Source organism: Mus caroli, chromosome 15 (genome assembly GCF_900094665.2).
Source record: "Mus caroli chromosome 15, CAROLI_EIJ_v1.1, whole genome shotgun sequence".
NCBI lineage: Eukaryota > Metazoa > Chordata > Mammalia > Rodentia > Muridae > Mus > Mus caroli.
In genome coordinates this window covers 6,133,592-6,155,271 of record NC_034584.1, presented here as the reverse complement: position 1 = coordinate 6,155,271, position 21,680 = coordinate 6,133,592, and the positions used below count along the sequence as shown (strand labels likewise).

At 37.3% G+C, this 21,680-nt stretch overlaps 1 protein-coding gene across 3 annotated transcripts in view; it reads left to right on the top strand.

Annotated features, from left to right (window-relative positions):
• Spef2 (sperm flagellar 2) overlaps positions 1–21,680 on the top strand; it is a 163,231-nt gene that overhangs the window by 9,422 nt on the left and 132,129 nt on the right. For 2 of the 3 annotated variants that reach the window (XM_021183946.2, XM_029469388.1), the window contains exons 3-6: positions 8,790–9,042; positions 13,331–13,471; positions 14,957–15,021; positions 20,961–21,147. In XM_021183946.2, the coding sequence (XP_021039605.1) occupies positions 8,790–9,042; positions 13,331–13,471; positions 14,957–15,021; positions 20,961–21,147 (646 nt within the window). Of the gene's footprint in view, positions 1–8,789; positions 9,043–11,114; positions 11,286–13,330; positions 13,472–14,956; positions 15,022–20,960; positions 21,148–21,680 lie in introns of all 3 variants that reach the window. The other variant, XM_021183947.2, reaches the window with a different exon arrangement.

The following is a 21,680-nucleotide window of genomic DNA, read 5'->3' as shown; positions in this document are numbered from 1 at the left end:
TGTTATACCCGCTGCTTACTATGTATTGAGTAAATATATTCAACACTTGTATGTGTACCATGTCAGAAAAGGGGCACATTTGTTTGGCTTTTCCCACCTAGGATAAAGTTTTGAGTCTCATTCATGAGCCTTCTGTTCATTATTATTTACTTGCTGGAAATTTTCAAATTCATGGGTATGACATGCCATAATTTGTTTATCAGTAGAAGAATATTTGAGTTTTTCCACTGGGGTTATTATTTATTGTGGATGTTGTACTGTGCATACTTATGCTCTTACCTCTTGAGTCTATTTCTCGTGACTATGTGCTTAGGAGACACATTGCTGTGAATATATATACGTGTGTGTGTATCATAAATTACTATATATGTGAAAGCACACAAAGCTGTTTTCTAGAGCAATCACACTTTCCTGTCTACAGCAGCACTATATGAAGGTTTTAATTTCACTATATTTTCATGAACATCTTTGATTATCTTTTTCATATTATTTTTATTGAACACAGATTTTTTTCATACAAAATATTCTGACTATGATTTCCCTCTCCTTTCTCCTCCTCAGTTTTTCTTTACGTATCCTCCAGTTATAGCCACCTTAACAGGTGAACTTGTGTTGCATTATCAGTTTAAACTGCATTTCTTCGATCTCTAATGTTGTTAAATATCTTTACATCTGCTTATTATTCATTCATCTTCATTAATGTAATGCCTACTTTGATATTGTACATTTTTAAATCAGCTTGTATTTTTATTGTTTTATGTTATTTTCAAATTCTAAGACATGTTCCTTGTCAGACGAATGATTTGCAAATATTTTTCCTATTGTGTAATTTGAATTATAACTTTGTTATGTCTGATCTTGAGGCACATTTTTTTTTTCATTTTGTTTCATTCCAATTTAATTATTTTTTGATTACTTGTGAGTTTGGTATTTTGAATTTGTGCTCACTTCTCTTCTTATTGTTTTATTCCTGAATAATTTCAGTGGATATACCTTTGAGGTTTTTTATTCTTTTTTTTTTCTGTCCACTTAAACCTATAGTTGAACTCTTTCATAGTGAACATTTCATTCCAGCATAACTCTTGAGTCTTGATCTCCATTAACCTCACTAGCTGGGCAACTTTGATTAGTAAATCTTAACTCCAATGTTCTTTTTGGTTCCTATTTTTATAATTTTTATTTCTTTATTGCTGAGGCTTTTGTCTCACTCTAATTAAAAATTGTTTCTTTTAGCTTTTAAAATATTTTAATATCCATTCTAAAGTCTTTTGCTTGCTTCATCAGAGAGCTTCTACTGGGTCTTCTTATGTATGGATACTATTTTGTCTGAATGTGTGGGAATTATTATTAGATATGGAAAATAATATAATATGTTGTTTAGTTATTTATCTATTGCTGTTTTAAAAACACCATGGTTGAGGCAACTTTTAAAGGAGTTTATTTTAGGATTATAATTCCAGGTGGATGAGTCCATCATTACCAGAGTGGGGAGCGCTGCAGCAGACAGGCAGGCAGGCAGGTAGGCAGGCAGGCAGGCATGGTGCTAGAGCAGCTGCTGAGAGTCACATCTTGATCCACAAGCAAGGAGCAGGGAGACCTAACTCAAAATAGAGTAAGTCTTTTGAAACCTCAAAGCTGGATCCCAGTGACTACATCTCTTAATCCACTGCAAAGAGCCAGCACCTGGGGACCAGGAATTCAAATGCCCCAGTCTAATGAGGAAGATCTCACTCAAAGCACCACATGTGCAAACTCGAATGTCCACATTTTTGGCTATCCTTGCTATCTGCTGTGCATGCAATTTCAGCTGCTCTTTGGTTTCCATTATGATTTACTGGGATGGATTCTGTAGTCTCTGTTCTTTGCCAGGTTTAGTACCTATATCCTCTATCTGACAGCTTAGTTATCAGTTAGTGTACATTTTGACAAGTTGTCATTTGCTGAGCGATTCTGTGAGAGTGTTGAAACAAAGTTTGCTTTGGAAATTTCTAGTTCTTTCTTCCTCACTGCCTCCCCTGGTAGCAATACTTTAACCTGGCTAAAGACATGACGTGTTTTGAATCCTCAAATCTTTTCGGAAACCCACATACTTGCACAATTATAGATTAGCTTAATCTATAAAAATAATCTATGTTAATTTATAGATTGACGCCCAGAAACTATGAGAGCTTCAGACCCCTCCACACACATCTCATTCTTAGAGCTGTCTAGTTTTGAGAAGGCTCTTGTGTGGAGCAGCTGATAGCACCAAAACAGGCAGCTAGAATCTTGAACATGAGCGATTGACTACTTTGTACAAATATCCTTGAAACTTGGCTTTATCCAGTGAACAATGAAAAGGACACACGCACACACACACACACATGACTTTTTTCACAGACTGTCAGGCAGGTCAAGTGGTGGTAGGCTCGGACCATAGGATCTTTTCTGAGGGGTTTCAGACAGCCTTCCATGTTGATTACTGGATTTTATAGCTACTGCTGCTCTATTTGGAGACTGCCTTTGAAGTAGAAAAAAAAAGGAGTGGAAATAAAATGGGGTAAAAAGGCAGAAAAAAATCTATTCTTCAGACCAAGCAGTAAGTTCTTTTTTATTAAAAAAAAAAAAAACTTTATATATTTTGAGTCTATTCTTTCCTCGCCCATCCTTTTCCCAGACCCTCCCACCAACTCAACTTTGATTTCTTTCTCCCTCTTAAAAATAAGAACAAAAAGAACACATACTAAAGAAGATTTTGTCCATTTTTTTGTTAGCCAGTTACTGCTGAGGCCTGCCCTGAAGTGTTTGATCCAGCCTGTGTCCCGACACTGAAGCAAACTGATTTTACTCTCTCAGCACCACTAGTAGCTTCTAGTTAAATTAGGACTTTGTGCCCACTCCCTGCTCTCTGTGCTGGGATTTTCTCTTGCTTGGTACAAGTCTTATTTCTGTCCCCTATGTCTCTGTGACTTCATATGTAAACCCTATCAGTATCTTGGATGCCTTGACATTGTCCTCAATCTCTGGCTCTCCCACTCTATGCATGGATCCCTAAACGTTGAAAGGCACTGTGTGATATGCTCAGCGCGAGGCTGAGTGCTTCAAACGTTATTAGTCTCTTCATACTGTCTGTCTGTAGATCTCTGTATAAGCTTCTCTCTACAGCATGAACTTTCTCTCATGAGGGTTAAGTGATAGACTGGCCAATGGGTATAGAAATATGTCACTAGGAGTTTTTTTTATTACTATGCCCATTTAACAGAATAATAGTAGTAGGTTTCCCCTGAGGCTCATGACCTAACTAGTCTCAAGTTCTTTCCTCATTAATTGTGTCACATGTGGATGCTAGCTTACCACATACACCAAAAAAAAAAAAAAAATAGAGTATGTGTGTGTGTGGGGGGGGGTAATGCTTTTAATATTTGTGTTGCTATTTTGTCAGTAGGTATATCTATGGGAACATCCTTTAATAGCTGTATTTGAATTATTACAAGCCCCTATCTGACTTCTCATTTTTAAAAATTCTGAAAAGATGTGAGTGTGTGTGTGTGTGTGTGTGTGTGTGTGTGTGTGTGTGTGTGTATTAGGCCTGAGGACAATCTCAATTCTCCTTCTACTCCTCAGGAACAACCCACATTGATTTTGCTTGTTTGTTTGTTGTTTGTTTGAGATGGAGTCTCTCATTAGGTTGGGTCTCACCAAGTAAGCTGGAGTGATTGGCTGTTGAGCACCCGGATTCCTCCTGTCTCCATTCTCCCAGCCCTAGAATTACAAGTGTGCGGTACTCTCAGCATATTTACTTGAATTCTGAGGGTAAAACTCACACAGCAAACACTTCTCCATCTATCTCTTCTCCCATTCTTAGCACAAATCACTGTTAACCTGACACTTCCCATGCAAACATTCCTATGATAAAATTTCCCTGGGCCAAATAATGTATGATACCTCCTCTTCATAGGTGATTCATTTCTTCATGCATATAAACTATACAAGCTGCACAGGGAAGATTCTATGACATAGTAGAAGCTATAGATTGTAAATATATTTTCATACTATTAAAGTCTTTGTAGTTTTCCCTCCAAGCTTGTTTATGAAGCTTCTAGGACACAGGGATATTTTAATCCATACAAAACCCGCTGTGTTACAAACCTTCCATTCCTGAGGATTGAAAGGAGAGTTGAGATTGTCTCACACACACACACACACACACACACACACACACACACACACTCCCTCGTGGCCTGTTGTACAACTTTTTCACAGCTTTCCTCAGCTGTTTCCTCTGCCTAACCTGCTGGTCCCCGTGTCCCTTTTGTTACAACCTTTACAACCACTAATAGATGGGAGATTAGGCTGCCAGGTGTAAGATTTCCAGGGTAGGTAACAAACACTCTTTTTCTTTCACATTCGTGCTCTCAGATACTCTCAAACACATAGACTACTCTGTGGTTACGTGCATGGAATCAGATTTCCAGTACTTCTGTTTATCGTTTTGTGCACACTAGAAACTCATATTTCACAGTTGCATGTTTCTGCAGAATTCTCCTTGGTGCTTGTTTCTTGGTGTTTCCAACACTGCATATTCAAAGTCCTTTAAGTTAAGGATGCCCTGTTATTAATTATTACTGTTGTTGTTAATGTTGTTGTTATTGTTTATTTTAACCTCTTGAGGATCTAATAGGTCCAAATGCAGGTTTAGTGAAATTTCAGTAATTTTTTTTGGGGGGAGGGAGGATTAATGAACTTGTAAGTCTTTAGGTAAATTCTGAAAGGTTACACGTTTCAAGCGTCTTACCTACTAATAGAACTCTAACTAAAACTTGTCTGGTCTACACATACACCATCTATTTTTGTTTTATCATGTACTGCCTTAATCACTCTTCTATCCTATAAAGAGACACCAGGATCAAGGCAACTTGACACTTTACTGGGCTCACAGAATTTCTCTGGAGGGTTAAAGTGTATAGTCATTATGGCTTGACAGAGAACATGCGTGGGCTTTTGAAACTTCAAAGCTTATCCTTAGTGACGGACCTCCTCCAACAAAGCCAAAACTCAAAAATCCATTCCAAATAGTTCTAACAACTGGGGACCAAGCACTCAAATACGTGAGCATCTGGGGGCCAACCTCGTTTAAACCCAGACATGAAGCTTTGCATGTTATTTCTCTTTCACTATCGCTTTGAAAAACCTCTTCAGGGCCATCAGCATTTCCAGCCTTCTTGAAACCTCTTACTCTCTTCTGCAGACTTCGCTCTTGCCATCTCTCTGTCCCAGTGATACATGGGTGATACTTTTCCTTATAATATTGTTGGGATTATTTGTTTGTGTCATTTTTTATTAGAATAATGACAAAACCCAGGTGTCCAAAATTATTAGAAAATGGTTTAACAAAAGTTAGCTTCTTGTTAGGTTTTTTTTTTTCAACTTGACATAAAGTAGAGTTACCTGGGAAACAAGAACTTTACTTAACATTTTATTATTATTATTATTATTATTATTATTATTATTATTATTATTGATTGATGTGCAGGAGGACCAAGCCCACTATAGCTGGTTCCACTTTTGGACACCCAGGTAAAATAAGCAAGCAAGCCAAGCATTTCATAGAGAGCAAGCCAGTAATAAGCAACACAGCCCAGTTCTTACCTTCATGCTCCTATCTTGAATTTCTCAGTGATGTCCTATGATTGAAAAGTGTAAGGCAAATAAACATGTTCCACTGCAGGTGGCTTTGGTCATGATTTTTCTCATAGCAACCAAAGTAACTTAGGACATGCAAATTGCAAATATCCTTAAAGTTGTCCCTCACCCATGGTAAAATCACAATATCATTCCTATAATCAAGATATCAGTATCAAAATCTACACCTAATTAGCCGTAGAAATTTTAAAGAACTATTCCAGTCTCATTTTTAATGCAGTATCAGTATTTCAGGTGCACAGTGATTCTTCCACATCAACATACTTTATTCATGGATTTAAGCATGCGCTGAAAATAGCCAAGGAAGTTATGCTGTAATCTAGAGAAGACTTAAACTATAAAAGAGTATTTACTTAAATTATGTGATAGTAGTATTGCCATTTTAGTAGATTTTAACATGTGCAGGGTTCCTGGAAGCAATGCTCAGTGGATAGTGAAGTATGTTAGCTCGAAACCAGCAAGCTGTGAAAAGCAAGGCAGGAAGCAGCACTTGTCTCTGGAAACTACGTTACTGTTACTCCTGGTGCCTGCCCAGCTGGAGGTCCTGCCCTGACTTCCTCCAGTGATGGACGATTATTTGGGAGTTTAAAAATGAAAATAAACCCTTCCCTCCTCAAGTTGCTTTTGATCATTGTTTTTATCAGAGCAGTAGAAACCCGAAGATAAGGTGCATGATCATCACCTCATACTTTTTATATCTTTATCCTAATCTGAAAGGAAAATTGTACTTTATACAGTGCTAATGACATAGTTACATGTCTTAGAAATGACTTAATTTTAAGAATAACTTGTCTAACTCTGAGAGGATTATTCACTTTAAAACTGTTAGTTTCACTGAAGCAGATCAATTAAAAGGAAAAAAAAATAGTGAAGAGGGAAATATCTTCCAGAGGGTCACATTTCTTTTGCTGAGAGAAGGTGTATTCTGTGACCTGATGGCAAGCAGGAGAGGAGACCTAAGTCCCTTAGCAAACAAAGACGGTAAGCAGAGGGCAAGGAAACATTTCCCAGTGCAAGATGCTTATTCCCTCAGAGGTCATCGTTTACATCATATGCGCTGTCTCCAGAGTAAAGACATCCCAGCTGTTTTTCTGTTTCCAAAAACAAGAGCTGATTATTCTACTGTGCTGACTGAGCACACATCTTAACAATCAGGGATTTCCTGAGATTCCTTAAGTTGTGTTCTTCACAGTTTGGCTGGTTGGGAATTTACAACATCCATTTTATCTTCCAGGGAGAACTCTTGTTTTACCTTTGATAGTTGGTTTAGTTCATTAATGCCATCTTAAAACCAAACTGGAAACCAGACTATAACAAATACTCTATTCAGGAAGCAACGCACTACAAGTGAGAAGAGGGCGCCAGGTCTTTTGTCTGTAGGGGTAAGGGCTAAGCTTTGAAAGACATGAGATTGATACACGATTGCCTTTGTATTCTCCCTTCTGAATTATGATGTCCATAAACACTGCAGCCAACATATGAGCAAACCTAAGCTTGAATAGATAACTCTCAGTTACCATCTTTCAGAATATGCATGGTGGGTGATATACACCAGATTCTATGCATCCTTTTATTTCACAGTCACTCAGATACATGACAACTCTCAATTCAGAGGAAGAACTTTAGGGGTGCACTTTGATTACATTCAAGTATACTCAGAATGGTTTTGTATTAAAGAGTGGATTTAAATGTTGGAAGATAAGAATCCAGGCCAAGTTTGGAGAGATGGCTCAGTGGTTAAGAGCACTGACTGCTCTTCCAGAGGTCCTGAGTTCAATGCTCAGCAGCCACGTGGTGGCTCACAATCATCTGTAATGAGATCCAGTGCCCTCCTCCTGTCTGTCTGAAGAGAGTAAGAGTGTATATATACTGTGTATGTGTGTGTGTGTGCGCGTGTGTGTGTATAATTTTTTTTTTTTTAAAGTTGAAAGAATCCAACCCAACTAGTTTTAGGCCTAAGCCTAAAACTTGTTTATGGGTCTGAGTTGATAATAGTCACAAGAGTTGAAAATGACATGAATGCCTATTTTAATTACTAGTAGTTACAGACCTTTTGAGATCTCTGAAGCAACATCTAATCCTTATTGCCTTTTATTCAAATATGTTTCTTATTAACTATGAACACCTAAAAGTAATAACTACATTTTGTTCGTTTTTTAACACTTCAGTGATTGCCATTTAGTTACTTTCTGTGCATGAGGTTTTACCTGAATGCATGTATGTGTATCACATGAATGCCTGGTGTCTATGAAGGCCACATAATGACATGCAGATATCCTGAAACTGGATTTAGAGATAGCTGTGGGCTGACATGCATGTGTGGAGAATCAAATGCATGTTCTCTGCAAGTGCAGCAAGCTACTTTAGGTTGTCTCTCTAGCCCCACATATCAATAAAATTTTGAAATTAATTAGACTTAATTATCATGTATACCCTTAATAATATGCTTATTTAATAGAATATTAATCGATGGAGAAAGTTAATTAATTAATTAGATTCTTAAATTTTGAGGCCATGTTGAAATTAAATAATGAAAAATAATAAAATTTCCAATTTTAGATTTTCTTCATATCAAAGAATTACTACAAACTACATATTGAAGGGTAACAGAATGATTTCCATAGATAACATGATTCAGTTAAATAATGTTGAGAGTTTATGAAAGAACTATTGTCAAGTTAAAATTTAGGATTAACTTAAGATATTAGCAATAATAAATGATAACTTAATACAATGGAAATTTGTATTGCAAGTTTGCCTTGGAATAAAATGTAGTTTTTAAAGCTATTGTCTTTTTATCCACTGAGCAGCATATATTTGTCTGTCTTAGTACTTATCTCCTATACTAAATTTTATTGTCAATTTACAGCATGAACTATATAAAATTAATAAGTTTTAAATTATTTCAAGAAAAATAAAGTTTAGATAAACATAGCCAATGGGGAAAAATATCCCCAGGCATTTTCATTACAGAGTCGTTTAAGAAAAAGGAAGCATCTAAGGGCAGTTGGGATAATTCAGAGTATCGTATCATAATACTTCTGACATTGGGTATTTGCTTTTCATTTGCCGTTAATGTGTAATTATGAACGTATTGTCACCTTTAGGGGTTCAACAGCCAAACTTAATAATTTCTCCCGCTTGCAACCAACACTTCACCTGCTGGGTGTGCAGTTTGATCAGAATGTGGCTCAAAGCATCATCACAGAGAAGCCTGGGGCAGCAACTAAACTTCTGTATCAGTTGTACATTGCTCTTCAGAAAAAGAAGAAAACAGGGCTGACTGGACTAGAGATACAAACCATGCAACCCCAGACAAACTTGAGGCTTCAGACCCTCAAAAGTGAGGCTTTTCGAGAGGTAGGTAGAAAAAGACACGGAATAGGCATTCCCAGGAGAAAAGCTGGTGTTGCTGCAGACTGGCTGTGAGATTGTAGTCTTGGAGATGCTCAGTTGAGGCTATTTGTGTTACTGGCCCTTCTGGGTGTTATTTTATGCTAATGTCTTTAATTTGTTCATCTACCCTTGCCATCTCCCTGCTTCCTAGTCACACTACAGATAACTTATCCAAGTCTGCCCCTCTTTCCCAGAACTTTTTCCTCTTCTATTTTTGAAATTACATAATTTCTCCATTCTTTTTTCTCACTCCAAACTATTCAATATACTCCCTTGTTCTCTTCTAAATGCATGCCCTTTTTCATTAATTTTTTTGTCCACACACAATTAAAGATTTTAGTGATCAACATGAATGACGTAGTTTTTAATTTATTTTAATTACCAACAGTGATGGTGTGTATACACCATTATTGTGTGTTATATTTAATACAGAAATTTGTATGATTGCAATGTTAGCATACCTTTTACTCTTTCATAAATTATCTTCTAAATTATCTGTGTCAATGTCAGCATGCCTTTTATTGTCCAGTAGATAATTTCATAAATTATCTGTAAATATAACTGCCTTAGTCTTTATATATACCATTAGTTTTCATAACTGCTCTTTTCCTCTGCATGTTTTCCTGCTACTATGTTGCCTAAGATTTCCCCAGGGGGCCACTGCAGCAACTTGCTAGAACATCAGGCCTTCTGCTAGATCGTAGGGCTCTTCAGCACAGACTTCTTCAGCTTTATATACATTGTATCCCCATCTGATGGCAAACTCCACAGTCACCAAACAGTTTCAAAATTACTTCTTTGTACTGCTCAGCACAATGGCAATTTCTTGTGTCTATTGACTGGGTGTCTTTGACTATGTTTAGACTATTCTTGTCCTTTCTCCCACCCAAACATCCCAATCTCATATCTCCTCCTTCCCAAACATCTTTCTCACCTCTGCTGTCTACCCAGCTCGCATAGACTCTTCCTTGAAATAAGTGAAGCCTTGGTGTTAATCTCCTGGTGCTACCCATTCCTCATGAGTTTGCCCTTTGTTCTTAAGATGTGGGTGCCTCTAATGCCTAGGAAAATACTTGAGCATTGTAAATATTCAGGAAAATGTGTTTTGATGAATTGTTAGCACTTTTTAGTTTGCTAGCTCCAATTTCAAACTGCTCTACTTTAATTGGATACCTGCACTAGTCTGGGAGCAAAGTAAAATGAGAAATCACAGGCAGGCAGATTAGGCGTTAAGCTAAGCAGCTCGGTGCTGGATTCTTCTTCAATGTCCCAGCTTGGTTGACTCCAGTCAATCACTGAGAAACGCCTCCCTTTCTTCTCCCAGCTGTACAGATGAGGATGATTTATTTTTCTGCCTGCTATGACACTGGACTTTTATGTAGCCTATTGAAGACAGTGTGCAATGAGCTGTGAGGCCTTCCAGAGTCAGTTATACAATGTATAGACATTTATTGAGTCCCGATTTTATCCCAAGTGCTTGCACAGAGATGACGTTGAGAAAGCCTCCATGAACTTCACGTTTGCATGCTAGGAAGGAAAAAATGTTTCTGTATTGTGGTATATATCATAGTGATTTAAAGATGGGGTGAAAGAGAGCACAGAATAGCTTCTCATGACACATGGAGATATGACAGTCAAGCAGTAGCTGGGGAATAGGAGTTTAAGGGAGGTATAACACACATATTATAGAAAGAGAGACAACAGTTAGTGGAGGAAAAGAGTGGAGAAGAACGGGATGTGGTATGAGGACCAAAAGGAAAGAGGTCTTTGATTAAGGAAAAAGGAAGGAAGTCAAGAGCAGGCAAAATGTAAATATATATGACACCATTTTGTAAGAATGAATATAAATATCATTTTGTTGTCAACGCACAATTAAAGATTTTAGTGGTTAACATAAATGACATAGTTTTTAATTTAATTATCAAAAGTGATGATGTGTATAAACTTCATTTCAATACAAAATATATATGATTGCTATGCCAGCACACCTTTTAGTCTCCAGTAACCAAAACCTTTGAAATGCTTTCTTCATCTAGAGACTTAAAAACCTGATACCACGGCAAACCGATTTCAATCTGATGCGGGTTACATGCAGGTTTCAAGAAAAGTGTAAACAAATGAAAGAAGATCTTGCCCGAATGAATTTTGAGAAGTTTGAAAAAATTCAAAAACTTGAGGAAGAGCAAAGACACTTTAATATCGAAAAGGTTCCATAGATCATTTATTTTCTTCCTGAAAATTCATTAACACCTAGTATACCTGGTGGTTATTTCTGCCTGTAGTAAGCACACATTGCATACGCAGCAGCATGGATAGTTTGCATGGCATGATGCATGACCTTGCGTTGCCTCACCACACCCTCCCTCCCTCCCTCCCTCCCGTCTTGTTTCCCACTCACTCTCCCTGCCCCTGTGGCTGAGAGCTATCAACTACCTAATAGGACAACTTTCTTCACTGAATGAAATCTGTCCTCAGTTCCTTTGGGAAAGAATTTGCTACTAGCTACCCTACTGGCCGAAGGAGCTCAATCCTTACATCCCTGTGGAAGACAGGAGGGACATTTCCCCCATGCCCCATTCTATCCTATTCTCTGCAATGCCCCTGTCTCTATATCCTGCTACATTTATTATAGGGGGTTACTTCTCTGATTGCTTCCCTATCCAACTATGTGAAACATCTTATCTTCACTGTCCTTAGCTATTGCTTTGTGTAAGTTGCTGCTGATTCTAAAGACCTCTTTGAAAAAAAAAAGTCTTTAATGATCTATGTCTTTAAAGACATGAGAGGGAAAACATCATCAAATCATTAAAGACTTTTAAGAGAATTTCAAATGGCCAGATGCAGAGAGTGTGCTAACTACAGGCAATGGAATTATTGCTCTCCCTGTTATATTTGAAACTTGCTTTTTAAATTGATTAGTATGTCAAGAAGGTAATATATCCTGGATGGACTGAGCTTCTTCTTCTGTTAGTTTCCAGAGGACAGAATCACTCTTCAGTGCTTCTGCGTAGCAGAGACAGGGGATTCTAAGTGCAATGTCTATGTTGAGGTCAAGAACTGGGACTCATGTGCATTGAACCAGCTAGTTCAGGTGTGGAAAGCCAAGTATAATGCAGGAAACCTCAAAAAAAGAAAAGTCAAGGACTGTAGGATATTGTGAATTATATGGAAGAGAGATTGTGAAACATGGCCATAGGAAATAAACAAGACAAGTGACGAAGCCTGCCTGTGGTCTCCCTATTTTCTTAAGAAAAAGAAAATAAACATAGGGTGATGAAATAGAAATCCACATGAAATAAACATATGGCAATGCAGTAGAAATTCACATCTTCAGAAAGTGAAATAGAAATGATAAAATGATAACTTCTGCTTTTTAATGTAATTTTCCTTGGATATAGAAATTAAGGAATTCAGTTCTAATGCAATGCTTTAGTAATAAAAACATTTATCATTTTCATAAGATGTTTAGTTTTTTTGTTTTTGTTTTTTGGTTTTTGGTTTTTGTTTTTTTCCAGACAGGGTTTCTCTGTGTAGCCTTTGCCGTCCTGGAACTCACTTTGTAGACCAGGCTGACCTCAAACTCAGAAATCCGCCTGCCTCTGCCTCCCGAGTGCTGGGATTAAAGGCGTGAGCCACCACATCCAATTAGATGTTTAGTTTTAAAATATTTAATAATATATATTTTAGACATTTCTCTTTCAATCACACCATTCTTTTTATATTGTCCTTAAACTCAGTACTGCCTGTCTTGAGATATAATCCCACCATGCTTTGTGTTTTGGTGTCAGGCCAGTAGTTGAGGTTTCTCCTGAACTCATGTGTATAGGTAGATTGGTCTGGAGAAGTTGACTTTGCTAGTGGCAGCTATTGGGTCTATAGAGTCCTTGGGGGCTTCCTCAGAGAAAGAATTCTCATATTTGGGCTGGTCATGAATGTGCATGGATAATGAACTATAATATTTTTATATTTAAAGCACATGACTATTCTTGTACCAATGCACATAATAGCAATACATACATTATTTAGTCATAATTTTAGTTTATCAATGTTGTGTTTAGCATCATAATTTTCAATGTAAATAGCGCCGATTGTCTTTCTAATAGTACACAATTGTGACACCTTGTGCATTTGTTAATTGCTAAGTTCTGAAATTTTCAACAGATAACTTACATATTTGTGTATCTGTATATATGTTACATTCTTATTATTTTGACAAGCTGAATGAATAAATTAATGTGTATGCCATACTCAGCAACGCTTAAACAGAAGACGACAAAATGAGATAATGGCCAAAATCCAGGCAGCCATTATACAGATCCCCAAGCCTGAATCCAACCGTACTTTGAAAGCTATTGAGGCTCAAAAACTGATGAAAAAGAAAAAGGAGGCAGAGGTAAGTGATGGTCTCTTGTCTTGTGTTTCTCTTAATAGGGAAATGCCCTCTCTGCAATGAGCAGGAGAGATCTTCCAAAGGTTCTTATTTTTTTTTTTTTCAAAACTCTTGTTTGCTTAGTAGCAGGGTGTAGCTTGAGCCCAAGGGAGATAAAGTTCCCAATGTTGGGGTTTCTACTTGGACTCCTGTGTTTATAGTTAGTCTGCTAAATTAGGTAATTGTCGGGAACACACCTTTCTCCTTTACCATGCAATGTGGCTTCTTATAAATCCCAGAAATGTTAATTGTCTTGTTGCTGTTAAAACATTTTAAATTAAAATACCTGCACTGGAGATATAGTTTACTAGACCACACCGATTGTCAACATTCCAATAGGATAAAATCTAATTATGTCATGGGAAAGTAATACTATGTTGTGGTAATAACTACTGATTGCTTCCATTCTTTGTTGACCTAAGAAAGGTAACAATAATTACCATCACTCAAGATCTGGACTGTCACTTCACTTCTTATTGACTGTGTCCTCTCGGTTCTGTGTTAATGCCTTCCTTTATAAATGTAAAGTGAACTGAAGTCTAGATGCTGATCCATTTTACTGTAGCGATGGGTGCCGCTTAAGGAGACATTGACCAAGATCTCTCATCCCTAAGCCCATGGCATTTTGTATTGATCTATGTACCATTTATGAAACTCGAATAAAATATTTTAGATTTGGATTTTAAAGCATATTATCCACATACTTTTCTACCTCCATTTTTGTATTAAGCAACTAAATTTCCCTGAGTTTTTGAAGATTTATAATAAAGTTTTTATAGTTACATAAGCACAAGCTGAAATTATTTAGAGAAAAAGGTTATAGAGTAAGTTAGGTTGCATGGGAAGTGTTTAAAACAGGCAACACATACACCTGTAAGAAATATTTATATTTTAAAAACATGTGCCTGGACGCTGATCAGTGTCAATTACATTCGCATCCTTTGGTGCACTATTAAAATAAGACTCTTCCTTCTCCAGAGATGGCTCTATGGTTAAACTAACTGCACCAATAAGCAAACATGTCTGTGTATGTAATCCAGTACACATGTTTTGAGAGAGGACCAGAGACAGTATAATTCCCAGCAGAAAACAAGTGACCTCGAATAAAACAAGATTGAAGAAAGAAGTGAAATGGGAGGTTGTCCTCCTACACACTCGCGCATACACACACACACACACACACACACACACACACACACACACACATTTTTGAAACAACAGGAGAGAATCATGAAATAAGTGATTTGGGTGAGACAATTTCTATATTGCTTTAGGGTAACCTCATCTAAAAGAACAAATCACAGTTATAAAAGTATTTCAGCTTGTCTTATCTTGGCACTTAATTATTTTGAATTAGTACTATGAGTCACCTTTTAAAACTGATTGAACATGATGAAATTTCTCAGTGGCTTTTCAAGGCAGAAAACTGATGGTGAATTTTCTTTAAAGGACGTGGCCAATGAGATTAAGAAATTTGAAGCACTAATTAAAAAGGATCTCCAAATTAAGGAAAGGTAGGGTATGTTTTCCTTCTCAAACACATAGTCAGTGCTATGAAGAACCTCTGAATATTTATGAATGGTTTATGTAACATGACTTAAAATGCAGATTATTTATCCATTAACAACTTTGATCTGCCATGCAAATGTGGGTATCATGAAATGAAAAGTCAGTTTATTTTTCTGGGCTGTTTATTTTGTTGAGTTCACATCCATTTTTTTAAACATTTACTAAAAGTGTTCCACTAATTTAAAAGTGCCCTGAGAAAGCCTTGGTTGGACTTTAGTTTGGTTTCTTTCATGTCAGGTTCTCTGTGTTTATTACAGATTATAGCAATAAAGTGTTATTGAATATGGTTTCTCATCAATTGTTATGCAATTTTGTTTCTTCTATAAATTATGCCCTTTAATAGTTTCATTTACCGAAATATGAATATATTCCATACCCCTTTATTTCTTATTGTAGGTCCTTGAATATAGCCTATTAAATACTACTACTCTAGATGCAGTGTAGGGTTTTCTAGACACCCTGCCTGACCCCACCCCAGAGCTCTTGGGGACTAAACCACTAACCCAAGAGTACACATGGAGGGACCCATAGCTTCATCCACATATGTGGCAGAGGATGGCCTTGTTGGACATCAGTGGGAGTAGATGTCTTTGAGCCTGAGGGTGTTCGATGTCCCAGTGTAGGGAATGCCAGGGTCAGGAGACGTGAATGAATAGGTGGGTGGGGGAGCACCTTCATAGAGACAGAGGGAGAGGGGATGGCATAGGGGGTTCTGAAGGGGAGACCTAGAAAGGAGAAAACATTTGAAATGTAAATAAATAAAATATCCAATAAAAAAGAGAAAAAAAAAAAAAAAAAAAAAAAACGTCTTCCAGAATGTGAAAGAATTCCATATGAAGGGAGACTTCCGCCAAGTTAACAACAGACTTCAGCTCCAGTTCAATGGTTCTCAGTGAGGGAATTCAGAGCCCAGGGAGGGGTGAAAAATCAGAAAACAAGTAGTAAAATGGTCAGGTATTGAAAATTTTCAATAAAATGGAAAATATTCATATTTTCCTTCTCCTACCCTCTGCACAAATTCCAGATGCCCTACCTTGATCTGCATGCCCTTTATCATCTTTGTCTCTGTCCTGTAAAAGCAGAATACTCCAAAGTACATAGGTGACAAGGAAGATCAGCAACGCTGTCCTTGTCTCTTCATCGTTTATTGTCTCTCCCACCACACAGGAGCTTTTGAAACTCATTCATTCCCATTTGTCGGTTATTGGCACTCTTTCCTGGACTATTGAATCCTTGAAAATGAATTCTTACCTTTACTTGTTCCCTGGTAATTTCACATTTTGAGTCTTAGATTACACTCTTTGATCTATTTTTAAAGTCTGACTCTTTCCCTGTGGATATTTACATGAGCTGCAGTATTTGCAGAAGAGACCATCTTTCCTCCAGCACAAGCTTTGTGCCTTCATCAAAACCCAAGTGGTTGTAGCTGCATGCATCCATTTCTGAATACTATATTTTATCCCACTATGCTTATTTGTTTATGTGCCTTATCATGGTGGATCTGTTACTGTATCTCTGACTTGTAATTTGAGATCAGGTATTAAAATACTGTCAGAATTTCCCCCTTTTATCAGATTGCTTTGGGTATCTTGAATCTTCATGAACATTGTAATCTTTCCTAGTTCTATGAAGAACGCCACTGGAACTTTGGTGGTAACCATCCAGAAACTGTATGTTGCTTTTGATAATGTAATGTAACCACTCTCATGTATTGATTCTGCTGATCCACAAGTATGGGAGGTCCTTTGTGTGGGCCATTTCTTTTTTTTTTTTTTTATTCCTTTCTGTTTTGTTTTGTTTTGATTTTGGTTTTGGTTTTAGTGTTGTTGATGTTTCCCCAGAAGGTTCAATTTAATCTCTCCAGAAATTTCCAAGGAAACTTGGAAGTGGGCATAGAATGGAGAGTCCAACATCTCAGAGTGGCAGTATAGGATGTCAGGGGGCTGGAGGCTCAATCCAGAGAAAAGTTATTAGATGATGGACCTTTTAAAGCCTTTCTATAAGTAACTGCTTTTAAAATTCACTTTGAATTTTTAGGTGAGAATGTTCTGGAATCATCTAGAAATTTAATACTAGCTTGTTACAGTGTTAAAAGTTTTGTAATATATTTTAAAATTATTGTTGAATTACACCACTTTCTTCTTTCCTATTTTTCCCTCCAGCCCTTCCCAGGTACCCTACCTCTACTTCCTCCCATTTCCCTCACTCTCAAATTGATAGCCACTGTGTGTGTGTGTGTGTGTGTGTGTGTGTGTGTGTGNNGTNTNTGNNGTNTNTGTGTNTNTGTGTGTGTNTNNNANAGAGAGAGAGAGAGAGAGAGAGAGAGAGAGAGAGAGAGAGAGAGAGAAAGAGAAAGAGAATGAATTTCTATGTACAGACAGCATGAACCCAAACAACAGTTTTAGTAGCCTCCTCTTTCACTGCCCAGACCTGAAAAGTCCTTCAAAGACAAGGATGTCACAGCAAAGCACATTCTTTTCCTTTTGTGGAAAAAATGAAAAGTTTTACTTCTAGCAATGTGAAAGCCCCATGGTTGCCCCCTAACATGTATGCTGTCCATTTGGTGTTTAAAACAAACAAACAAACAAACAACAAAGCAAATAATAAATATTATCATCCATCTGTTTACTTAGCTGAGCTTCATTGGATGCTCTATTTTTGGTATTTGGTTAAAAACATTTACCACATAATTCTCTAAATACATATTTGACAACATTTCTACACTGCTAATTACAGCATAAAACTTATTAGTCCCTACAAGTGTTTGGTAAACAATCAGCTATCAATAAAATACAACCACTGTTTTCAAGACACACACATATAATAAAATGAATGTATCTTGAATTGAATTACCATAGAAATTTATTTTTAATAATGTATTTTTAAAACCATTTTAGCTTTATAATTTAATATGTTGTGATAACTTGATGCATGGACATTAATCAAACAATCTAATCACAAGACCCAGCATTTTTATGCCATCCAATATAATTTTAAGTTTTGATTAAAGTATTTTGATTAATATGTATTTATAGGTTACAACACGATGCTTGAACTGGGGCATGCCACATTTCCATCTCATTTTTGCCTTCGACTGGGAGTCTTTGATAGCTATCAGGTTGATGGGTGCACGGGTGGGTGGATGAAGGAGTGAATAGGTTGACTCATTAATAACACAAAATCCATGAACTAGATTATTGGCAGCATATACACAGTGTTTAGGAAGCTGCTAGCCTATATTTAATCTAGGATAGAACCTTTGTAATAACACATTTAGATGAAAGAATAATAAGAATTTTACTGAATGATCACCTGAATTTCCACAGGTGTGTAATTATACTAACCTTTTAAAAATGTTTTTGTAACTGTCCCAAATGGTTTGCTTATTTACTTTTGGAGATGGGAGTCCACTATGTAGGACTGAATGGCATGAAATTCACTAATGTTAACCAGGATGGAAATGTTCTCACTGAAATTAGTCTACCTATACCTCCCAATTGCTGAGATTACAGTTCTGGGCCACCATGATTGTATTAAATCTCAATAAGCTAAAATCAGCTCTGCTTTTGACCTTCAGTGTATTGAATTGTAACACAGTTTATCCTTAATTCCTCCAAGTGACAGATTGCAACCAGGCCTGGGGTGCCTGTGGATAAAATACTTAGAATCTTAGTGTTTTATACTAGCATTTGAAAGTATTATTATGATTCAGTTTTGTTATAGATATAATAATATGGCTACCCCCACTGCTACACACCTACAAATTCCCGACCCTCTGTACTTTTCCCCCATCTCCTCCAGTATCTGAACTACACCCTCCCCCACCTTGATGCTAGGGACCCAAGAGTTTCCCAGGACCCAATAGGGAAGACATTAGCTGAAATACCAACAAAGGGTATAGAACCTCTAGAGACCATATTCAATGGATAGGCACGGTCCCCGGTTGAGGGATGGTGCCACCCACCCACCTTAAAAATATTAATCCAGAATTCCTCTTGTCAAAAGGAAACTCAGTGACAAAGAGTGGAGCAGAAACTGAAGGAAAGGCCATCCAGGGCCTGCCCCACCTAGGCATCCATCCCATCTGCTGACACCAAACCCAGACATTATTGCTGATGCCAAAAATTGATTGCTGACAAAAGCCTGGTATAGCTGTCCCCTGAGAGGTTCTGCCAGAGCCAGGTCAAAACAGATGCAGATATACATAGTCAAACATTGAACTGAGTGTGGTGACCACAATGGAGAAGTTAGAGGAAAGAATGTAGGAGTTGTAGGGGTTTGTAACTTCATAGGAAGACCACAATATCAGCCAACGAGACCCCCCCCCCCAAGCTCCCAGGGACTAAACCACCAAGAGTACACAGGGATACCCATAGCTCCAGCTAGATATGTAGCAGAGGATTATCTGGCATCCCTGAGAAGGGAGCCCCTTGATCCTGTGGAGACTTGATGATTGAGGATAGGGGAACACTAGGGCGCTGAGGCAGGAGCAGGTAGGCAGGTGACGTAGGACTCTCATAGAGGCAGGGGGAGGGAGGATAAGGGGGATTGTGGAGGAGAAACTGGGATGGGGATAACATTTGAAATATAAATAAATAAAATAACCAATAAAAAATAAATGATATTTTAATATTTAATAACTTTGGTATTTGATAAAGATTAACATTTATTATTTAAAATAAAATTAATTAAAATGAGCATTTAATATATTATTTAATAAATAAAATATTGATATAAATTTAATAATGTTCTTGTTATTGAAAATATTATTGAAATTTAGCCCACCAACTGTTTGTGTGGAGAACAAGAAAAGAATGTCTCATGAGTTCAAAATTTATCTGGGAGCAACAAATCTACAAATTATGATCTAGAATCTCATAGGATCTATGTAACAACTATGTATTAATCTCACACAAAACTTGCTTTTGTAGGAGGATTTCTGCCTATGTAAACATTGATGACTGTTTAGTTATGACACATTAGTAACATGCGTTTTTGTTTTTTGAAATAAATTCTCTTATAGTCTAAATTAAATGTACTAGTGAAAATGTAAAAATGATAATTCATAACATAAACTCATTATCCCTTGGCAAGTAGCATTATTATATATTTTATACAGCTCTACTGTGCCATTCTAATGGCTTCTTAAAGACATATGCAGATGAGAATTGATTACTCAGTTACTACACACACAAAATGTTTCTTTCATTTTTAATGATAAATTTCAAAGGGCTATGAATTTCATGCTGAGGGACCATTTATTTCACTGAACTTTGGTGCTCATCTTTTGGGAAGACCTGTCCTTATACAAGGTCAGACCTCTGCTGAGTCATGGAAGGTAGGGCCAACTTTCAGCTGCTAAGTTCCTAGCAAAGACTGGGCCACTGCCCTAGGAAGCCATATGCCCATTTGGGAGGACTTAAGAGTAGCCAGCACCACTGTGAGGGAGAACAGAGTAGCTGTAAATGGGACCATCCACAGAGGAACTGTGTTCTCCATATCTAGTATATTGTCATTGAGGCATCTGCCCTGACATTAGATTATCTACAGTTTACCTCCTGTTGACTTAAAACAGAAGAAACTAGAGGCCAGTGGAAAGATGCAGGAGAGAAGCCAGTCTCTAGTTAGCAGAGCATAAGATCTGAGAAGAGATAAGCTTAAGGGAAAAAAAAAAAGCTATGCTAAGGATCTCAGAGGGACAGATCTAAAAGTGATATAAAGAAACTGGACTCAGCAGTAGGCTACAGCTTCCACATTTATCCAATGCTTGTACTCACAAATTAACAAAGAATTCAGAGCAGCTTTCTCAGGAGTCTTTAATATTTCAAAGAAGGGACATGTGATCACACTGTGTTAAAATCTAACAAGAATCTGTTACCTTTAGTGCATCCAAGACTTCTTTAGAAACAACAGACCAGACAACTGCAGAACTGCTCAACACTTATTCAGATGATGACTACATTAAAAAGATCCAGAAACGCCTAGAAGAAGATGCTTTCGCACGCGAGCAAAGGGAAAAAAGACGACGGAGATTGTTGATGGATCAGCTAATGGCCCATGAAGCACAGGAGGTGAGCTATGTGATGTTGGTTCTACATGAACATTGCCTACAACTTCAGAATACATGGCCCTGTGTTTATACAAGCAAGTATTTTATATACCTGTCATTTGTCACTCTGCATCAGATCTCATAGATAAATTCTCACATCACAAAAACCCAAATCCCTACTTATCAATTTTCAAAGCACCCTCATTAGTAGCTCAAAGACCCTGAGCTACTCAGTTATTCTTAAATCGTACTGTGGCCCTTCCCTCCAAAATGGTTAGTTATGGAACTGGTTAAAAGTTACCTGAGCAAGTGGGAAAGCCTGTGTCTTAGTTTCTGAGGCATGAGTTACTTTTATAATAGAACAACAACAACAACAAAATCTTTCCCACTTAAGCTTTCATGTGAAGGTTCTTATAGTTCTTCAAACTGAAACTAAACAAAGCCTTTACCCAGCCATCCCACTGTTCCAAATTAGGTGTTGATTTATTGCCCAAGAAAGACACCAGTTCCTTATTTACCCACATCATCTTTCTAAAGGTAGTTACAATGACGTGC